Source organism: Scyliorhinus canicula, chromosome 3 (assembly GCF_902713615.1).
Source record: "Scyliorhinus canicula chromosome 3, sScyCan1.1, whole genome shotgun sequence".
NCBI classification, from domain to species: domain Eukaryota; kingdom Metazoa; phylum Chordata; class Chondrichthyes; order Carcharhiniformes; family Scyliorhinidae; genus Scyliorhinus; species Scyliorhinus canicula.
In genome coordinates, this window is record NC_052148.1 from 149,539,278 (window position 1) to 149,548,659 (window position 9,382).

Below are 9,382 nucleotides of genomic sequence, written 5' to 3' on the forward strand. Positions count from 1 at the left end.
TACGCAATACTCCAAATGCGGCCGTACTAGAGTTTTGTACAACTGCAACATGACCTCATGGCTCCGGAACTCAATCCCTCTACCAATAAAGGCCAACACACCATAGGCCTTCTTCACAACCCTATCAACCTGGGTGGCAACTTTCAGGGATCTATGTACATGGACACCGAGATCCCTCTGCTCATCCACACTACCAAGAATTTTACCATTAGCCAAATATTCCGCATTCCTGTTATTCTTTCCAAAGTGAATCACCTCACACTTCTCCACATTAAACTCCATTTGCCACCTCTCAGCCCAGCTCTGCAGCTTATCTATGTCCCTCTGTAACCTGCAACATCCTTCCGCACTGTCTACAACTCCACCGACTTTAGTGTCGTCTGCAAATTTACTCACCCATCCTTCTGCGCCCTCCTCTAGGTCATTTATAAAAATGACAAACAGCAACGGCCCCAGAACAGATCCTTGTGGTACGCCACTCGTAACTGAACTCCATTCTGAACATTTCCCATCAACTACCACTCTCTGTCTTCTTTCAACTAGCCAATTTCTGATCCACATCTCTAAATCACCCTCAATCTCCAGCCTCCGTATTTTCTGCAATAGCCGACCGTGGGGAACCTTATCAAACGCTTTACTGAAATCCATATACACCACATCAACTGCTCTACCCTCGTCTACCTGTTCAGTCACCTTCTCAAAGAACTCGATAAGGTTTGTGAGGCATGACCTACCCTTCACAAAACCATGCTGACTGTCCCTAATCATATTATTCCTATCTAGATGATTATAAATCGTATCTTTTATAATCCTCTCCAAGACTTTACCCAACACAGACTTTAGGCTCACCGGCCTATAGTTACCGGGGTTATCTCTACTCCCCTTCTTGAACAAAGGGACCACATTTGCTATCCTCCAGTCCTCTGGCACTATTCCTGTAGCCAATGATGACCTAAAAATCAAAGCCAAAGGCTTAGCAATCTCTTCCCTGGCTTCCCAGAGAATCCTAGGATAAATTCCATTCGGCCCCGGGGACTTATCTATTTTCACCTTGTCCAGAATTGCCAACACTTCTTCCCTACGCACCTCAATGCCATCTATTCTAATAGCCTGGGTCTCAGCATTCTCCTCCACAATATTATCTTTTTCTTGAGTGAATACTGACGAAAAGTATTCATTTAGTATCTTGCTTATCTCCTCAGCCTCCACACACAACTTCCCACCACTGTCCTTGACTGGCCCTACTCTTACCCTAGTCATTCTTTTATTCCTGACATACCTATAGAAAGCTTTTGGGTTTTCCTTGATCCTACCTGCCAAAGACTTCTCATGTCCCCTCCTTGCTCGTCTCAGCTCTCTCTTTAGATCCTTCCTCGCTTCCTTGTCACTATCAAACGCCCCAACTGAAACTTCATGCCTCATCTTCACATAGGCCTCCTTCTTCCTCTTAACAAGAGATTCCACTTCTTTGGTAAACCACGGTTCCCTCGCTCGACCCCTTCCTCCCTGCCTGACTGGTACGTACTTATCAAGAACATGCAATAGCTGTTCCTTGAACAGGTAGGGGGGGAGCCCCCCCCCCCCCCCCCCCCCCGAAAATTGTTGCAGGTGTCTATTTCCCTGATTTTGAAGAAAGATAAGGACCCAGATTGGATTTGTTTATTGTCACGTGTACCAAGGTACAGTGAAAAGTATTTTTCTGCAAGCAGCTCAACAGATCATTCAGTACATGGAAGAAAAGGGAATTAAACAAAATTCAAGAAAATACATGAGAATACATAATAGGGCAACACAAGATATACAATGTAACTACATATGCATTGGCATCGGTTGAAGCATACAGGGTGTAGTGTTAATGAGGTCAGTCAATAAGAGGGTCATTTAGGAGTCTGGTGACAGTGGGGAAGAAGCTGTTTTTGAGTCTGTTCGTGCGTGTTCTCAGACTTCTGAATCTCCTGCCCAATGGAAGAAGTTGGAAAAGTGGGTAAGCCGGGTGGGAGGGATCCTTGATTATGCTGCCCGCTTTCCCCCGGCAGCGGGAGGTGTAGATGGAGTCTACAGTGTGGGTCGTACTGACCAGTTTTGCTGCTTATTGTTGATGCGAAGGTGTTAGCGTCGCGGATAGAGGATTGTGTACCGGGGTGATAGGGGAGGGGGGATGTGTTGCTACTGTCACTGGCTGGGGGTAGACGAATAAAATGATGGTGCTGCCCAGGTTCTTGTTCCAGAACCTCCCCATCTTTGTTCCTAAGTCCTTTTTTAGGATGGTGAACAGGACAATATTGGGGTTTGTGTGGGCTGGGAGGACCCCGCAGGTAAGGAGGGTGCTTTTGGAGAAGGGGTGGGAGCGGCTGGTGCTACCAAGTTTGATAAATTATTGGATGGCAAACATAGCAATGGTGAGGAAATGGGCGGTGGAGGAGGGGGCAGATGGAGGCGGCTTCTGAAGGGGGACGAGTCTTAAGGCACTGTTATTGGTGCCCCTTCCGTTCTCGCCGGTCTGGTACTCCGTGAGCCCAGTGGTGGTTTCAACGTTGCGGATATGGAACCAGTGCACTTCGGGTCAAGACGGCATGTTGTAGTTGCTGCCGATATATGATAATCACAGGTTAGTGCTGGCGGGGCTGGATGCGAGGTTCCGGGGGTGGCGGGGATAGATTGCTTCAGCGACATTTTTATAGGGGGCAAGTTTGCAGGTCGGGAGGAGCTGGAGGAAATGTCTGGGCTGCCCAAAGGAAATAGTTTCAGGTTCCTGCAGGTGAGGGATTTTGTGTGGCGAGAGGTGCCGTCCTTCCCAGGTCTGTCGCCTCCAGTGTTACAGGACAAGCTGTTGTTGGATGATGATATTGGGGAGGGGAGGGTATTGGATGTCTACAGTGAGTTGATGGATAAGGAGGGCGCTCCGGTGGAGAACATTTAGCATAAATGGGAGGAGTTGGGTGGGGAGGTGCTGGCCAGGACATGAAAAGAGGGCCCGCAGAGGGTGAACGTGTCCTCGTCACGTGCGAAGTTAAGCCTCATCCAGTTTAAGGTAGTGCATAGGGCCAATGTGACGGTTGTGAGGATGAGTTGGTTCTTTGCGTGGATGGAGGATAAGTATGGGTGGTGGTGTCCTGTGAATCACATCCACATATTCTGGGCGTGTCCGGGGTTGAGGGGATTCTGGCGGGGGTTGTCGGATGTGATGTCCAAGATTCTAGGTCTATTGGTGGTCCCGAGTCTAGAGATGGCACTATTCGGTATGTCGGAAGGTGTCCAGGTGGGGGTGAAAGGCAGATGTATTGGCCTTTGCCTTCCTGATAGATCGGAGATGGATCTTGTTGTGCTGGTGGGATTCAGAGCCACCAAAGGTAAGTGACCTGGCAGAATTCCTGCATTTGGAGAAGGTCAAGTTTGCTTTGCCGGGGTCGGAGGAGGGGTTCACCCGGAGGTGGAAATCGTTCATTGATTTCTTCAAGGTGTATTGAGGGGTCAATGGGGTGGGGGTGGTCGGGGGCTGGAGAGGGGAATAAGGGGGAACAATTAGGAAGGAGGGGGGTAGTGGGGTGTTGGTATCGGGGGAGGGTGGGGCTGGTGGTTTCTGTTCATGCAGATGTTTAATCTTCTGAGATTTTCATGCATATATGTAAAATGTCTTGAATAAAAATATTGTTAAAAAAAGCAGGGAAGAATGCTGAAGGAATATGATTAGTAAAACTACATACTTTATTACCATAACCCAAAGTTCTAAGTAACAGGAAGACAACAGGATTTGGGGCGGCGCAGTAGTTAGCACAGTCATTTCACAGCTCCAGGGTCCCAGTTTCCAATCTCGGCTTGGGTCACTGTCGGTGCGGAGTCTGCATGTTCTCCCCGTGTCTGCGTGGGTTTCCTCCGGGTGCTCTGGTTTCCTCCCACAGTCCAAAGATGTGCTGGTTAGGTGGATTGGCCATGCTAAATTGCCCATAGTGACCAAAAGGGTTAGATGGGGTTATGATTGAGGTGTGGGCTTTCCAACTGCAGACGCAGACTCGATGAGTCGAATGGCGCCCTTCTACACTGTTGATTCTATGATTATATTTCAGATTGCATGTTTTATCCTCTGATGCAGAGAGCTGGTAACACGAGTACAATGACTCCTGAAGATTCTGATGACTTCCACTATTAACAATCCAATTTTAGACATTCTGGTTCCGCATTCCCTGAAGTATATGTTAGTGGAAAATTAATATAAAGTAATGTAGACAGGTTGATTACTACAAACATTTCTTTTTTTCTACTGCATTATTTATATTTTTCACGTATTCTAAGTTAATTTCGCCTCTTTTGGAGTTTCTTGTGTTAGAGGTACTGTACCTCTGAGTGTGAAGATGTGTGTGACTGCATCTCATGCCTCAGTCACTGGTATTTTGTAACTGGTTGTTGGAGGTTACCATTATTTCCTGGGGAAGCAGCAGAAAGATCAGAAGGGATGGTAATGGACTTTGGTCCCCCAGTGGAGGAATCTCGTGCCTATGTTTCTTCTTTTGAAAGCCCCAATGTCTACTGATTTACCGATTGTTGGGTAGCACGGTGGTTAGCATTGTTGTTTCACAGCGCCAGAGTCCCCAGTTCAATTTCTGGCTTGGGTCACTGCCTGTGCGGAGTCTGCACGTTCTCCCCATGTCTGCATGGGTTTCCTCTGGTGTTCCGGTTTCCTCACAATTGGATATTCTGAATTCTCCCTCTGTGCACCCAAATTTGTGCACTATGGGCACCATATATGGAATGTGGCGACTATGGGCTTTTCACAGTAACTTCATTGCAGTGTTCATGTAAGCCTACTTGTGACAATAAAGATTATTATTATCTTTGGGCCCTTCTGCCCCTTTTAGTGCCAAACACTTCTTCTGGTGAAATGTCTTGATGGTAGCATTGTTGGGACTTTGAAGCCAGACACTAGCAGGATCCATCTTGATAGCATGCATCTGATCAAGAGATCATCGTGCATTAGTAATGACCCAGGCAAATGGGTTGGCATTACAGTTAGGATAGCTTTCAATGAGAAGGGGAAAGACTAATACTTCTAAACCTTCACCTGAAGAGGGATGTTCGCCGTGTGTTTATGTGTCTTTATTTCCACCAATGCCTCACTGTTCCTGATAGCTGTTAGTAATCAGATTGTCCAAAAAAACAGATGAAAATGATATCAGATAATAAGAGGCTATTTGCTTCAAAATTCAGCTAACTTTGAAAAAAATTAACTAAAATATGATGAGAAAGCATTGTTTCTCTCTGTGCTACAACCATGTGCTCATCCCTCCCTATCTCCATCACCTCCTCCAGCTCAGCAACCTTCAGAGGATCTCCATGTTCCTCCAATTCAGATTTCTTGTGCATTCCTCATTTTCATTCTCCCCCATTGGTAGTTGTGTCTTCAGCTGGTCACCAGGTTACTAACCTTGCAAATTCCTCCCTGAACGTCTTTGTCTCTCTACCTCACCTTTCTCTTTTAAGTTGACCTGGAGGATCTACCCATTTGTGTTTTTAGTCACATATGCTAATCCCACTTTATATGACTTGGTGTCAAATTTGTTCTCGTGCTGGGCCTTGGGGATGGTTTACTACATTAAAAGCATTCATAAGTGCAATTCATCATTGTAATGAGCAGTCTCTTCTGCTTTTCTTTCTCTTTCATATGATCATACAGCCTCTTTATTTAAAAGTGTCCTTTTCGTGAGACGTGTTCCTCTATACATGACTTTCACAGTTGTTGAGGTGTTTAGATTTGTGAGTGTAATTAATAGAATGTGAAATGACAACATTGTGCTACTTTTACAGGTCAGTCGATAATTGGATGTAAAGCAGTAACAATTGAAGAGCAAATCTTTATTATAGTTGCACAACTCTTTGGTGATTCTGCCATTTACAAATATGACGACAGCTGGACCAAATTTGTGAAATTTCAAGAGATCAAAGTTTCCAAAATTTCAAAGCCAAATGATATTGAGGCTTTCCAGATCGATAATGAGTGGTTCTTTATTATAGTTGACAGTTCAAAAGCTGGGTTATCAACAATATATAAATGGAGCGGCAAAGGCTTCTATTCCTATCAGACTCTGCATGAATGGTTCAGAGACACAGACTCAGAGTATGTCAATATTGATGGAAAATCATGTTTAATATTAACAAGTCGGTCACAAGATCCAGCCATCTTTGAATGGAACCAGAAAACAAAGCAGTTTGTTCAACAAAGTGTAATGAAACATATGGAGGATGTTATTGCTGTGAAAAGTTTTAGAATTAAAAATGACCTGTTCATCTGCCTGACGAGATTTATTGGAGATTCTAAAATAATGAAATGGAATACAACACAGTTTATTGAAGTGCAAGATCTTCCTTCGCGAGGTTCAATGACACTGCAGCCATTTTCATTCAAGGATCGCCACTATTTGATTGTAGGAAGTGACTACACTTTCTCTCAGATTTACATTTGGGATAGTCAAAAGAAAGCCTTCACAAAATTTGAGGAAATGTATGTACAGGCCCCTCGGTCGTTTACTCCTGTATCCACAGATCGAATGGATTTTTTATTTGCTGCAAGTTTTAAAGGCAACACTCAAATTTTTGAGCATGCAATTGTTGATTTGAGTCTGTAACTTGATGAAAAATTACTGAATCAAAATAGAAGGCGAGTTAGATAGCTATTGAATCTTTAGAAGCCAAGGGAACTGAAGTAAATGTAAAGTATTAAATTACAGGATGTACAATGAGAAAAAAACAGAAACACAAAAACTGAACAATCAGTTAGTCTTTTTCTTTCTGTGTCTGATGACTTTCTTTTTAGGAGAAGCTGAAGCAGGAGATAGGTCATGATGTTCATTCCCTGATATTTGGCAAGGATGAAGTTGCATTTACTGACTTCCTCTAAATTGCCAAACTCAGAACCAAAAAGGTATTTATCGATTATAACAAAATGATTTTAAAAACTTGCAATCCTTTTAGTCAGTACATTATTCCACAGTACCAAAACTATTTATGAAATTAGCTCTTGGTCATTATTAACATAAGTTCTATGATTAGGATGTGCATATATGCATATTACAATTCTAACATGTAATGTCAATTAAGCAATAAATATGTCAAAGTTGTATGTAACTTACAGCAAAATAAAATACTCTTCCTGAATTAACACTGCTGACTGTGATTGTATTGGTAGTACGGTTAAGTATCATTTAACTTGTTTAAAGAGGCAAATTTTGCTGGTTGCATTAGATTTATTTTGTAATTTGGTCATTCCAACTGCTGAAATATTCACTATAACATTTATGTGATACATTTTAACTTCTAATTTAGCTTGGCGGAAGCAAATGGACAAGGGCGAAATGTACTGAGCAGCAGAATGGTAGTTGTGATTCTTCCGTAAGTGTGTCCATCTGCTAGCTTTCAAAGTCAGAATGTGTGTTTATTTGTGCTGCACCACTAGGGGGTGCACTTGCTGTAAAAGTGCAGATGCAGTGTCATGGCCAGATTTTCAGATACGGGAAGACCTCCAAGGACATCTAAAAATGGTGAGCAGAACCTGGATGCGGAAATTTTGCCTCCATTATCTACAGATCCAAATTTTGGCTGAAGGGGTGGCGTGTAATTCACACAGGCCGGAAACTCGAACTCAGCAGGGCAGTTGTGCTTGGTGCTAGTTCAAACAGGCCCTATTTTGGCTGTTCTTAACCTGCAGTGTGGTAGTTATGATTAATTATTGAAGAACAGATAAGGTTTGTTTAAGTGTCATGTTCTGAAGATTTTTTAAATCCACCACTAGTTAAACATGAAAAAGATGCTCTGCTGGTTGCTTTAAAAAATGTTCTGCTGGACTGCTTTGACTGACGTCATCTGGTGTAGGTTAGAAAATAAAAGTTATCAAGTGTTCATATAGTTTTAATAGAAGTCTTATGTTTGTCTGAGTTTCAAAAGCTACAGCTATCTCAGTGGGAGATTCTTATTTCAGAATTTGATTAGCTGTCTTTGATGTGGAGTCTGAATAGAAATTTGTTTTGATAAGATTTAAAAGTTTTAATTGTTTTTTAATTTTGTTAATAAATTTAGAGTACACAATTTTTTTTTCCAATTAAGGAGCAATTTTGCATGGCCAATTCACCTAACCTGCACATCTTTGTGTTGTGGGGTGAAACCCACGCAGACATGGGGCAAACTCCACACGGACAGTGCCCAGGGCCGGGATTCGAACCCGGGTCCTCAGCGCCATAGTCCCAATTCTAACCACTGCGCCACATGTCACCTTGGCTTTTCACTTTTAAGTATGTATGAGTAAAAACTGGATTTGATTGTTAGAATTTTTTCCACCTCCACATGGTTCTTGATGTCTTCCAATTGTGGTTACTGGGGGAGTAGGTTGTAGGGGGCATGGAGGATGTGAAGAAGCATGAGGGGTGGCCGGAGTATAAGTTAGCACAGTGTTGTGACAGGGCATGGAGGTGAGTTCCCATGGAGGTATGAGAGGGCATGGTAGGGTGGGGTGGGCTCTGCAATTTGATAAATCATGGCTGATCTGATTATAACTTCAACTCTATTCACAATACCTCAACACCCTTATCAATCATGAATTTATCTAACTCTGCCAAATGGCTGGAAAGAATACAACAGTCCAAATTAATTCATTCTGTGCTGTGACCATTCTATGATCCTATATTTACCGTGCCCTTTGACTATGCACCCCTCTGACTATGCACCACAAACTCTTTGGTGCTTTAATCTCTGCTGATTTCCATCCTAACACAGCCCTTCCATTCTTTTTTTAAGTTTTCCTTCCGCCCTGCTTTCATTTACTTCAAACTTATTTCTAACTTTATTTGGTTCTGTTGAACAGCCCCAGAGTACAGTATCAGTCTCCAGCTGAATAGGGCTTTGAAAGGGTTGTGACCTTCGATACTTTACTCTCCACAACTGTCCCTGCCACCAACATCCATTCTCACAGGATTGTGGACAGTTATTCAAGAAGTGAATTCCAGAACTTCTGGTGGTGACTACGGTGGAGTAAGTCGCACATTTGGTGGCTCCCGCTCTGGCCGGACTTTTGGACCTTTTTCCCCGACTTTTTTGCGGTTTTGAGCACTGGCTTTGAAGGCGCAGATAATTTGGTACAGGATCCACACATTGGTGTATGGAACGAAGAGCCCCAAGGGATCGAAAAGGAAGAAATAAGAAGATAAGCAAGGGCTGGGTGGAGGTTGCAGCTGAAGACAATATGGCCGATGTTCGGACCCCTGCTGCGACGGCCCAACCATCAACGGAGGAGCTGATGCAGGTCATCCAAGAGGGCCTGGCTAGGCAGACACGGGACTGTCTTGACCCGATAAAGGAATCGATCGATCGGCTGGAGCGCAGGCTGGATGCCCAGGATCGG

General features: G+C 43.7%; 1 protein-coding gene across 1 annotated transcript in view; it reads left to right on the top strand.

Annotated features, from left to right (window-relative positions):
* lgi2a (leucine-rich repeat LGI family, member 2a) overlaps positions 1–7,150 on the top strand; it is an 85,345-nt gene extending 78,195 nt beyond the window's left edge. The window contains exon 8 of the mRNA XM_038791479.1: positions 5,800–7,150. Within this exon, the coding sequence (XP_038647407.1) occupies positions 5,800–6,617 (818 nt within the window). The 3' untranslated portion in view covers positions 6,618–7,150. The remainder of the gene's footprint in view (positions 1–5,799) is intronic.
* The last annotated feature ends 2,232 nt before the right edge of the window (positions 7,151–9,382 follow it).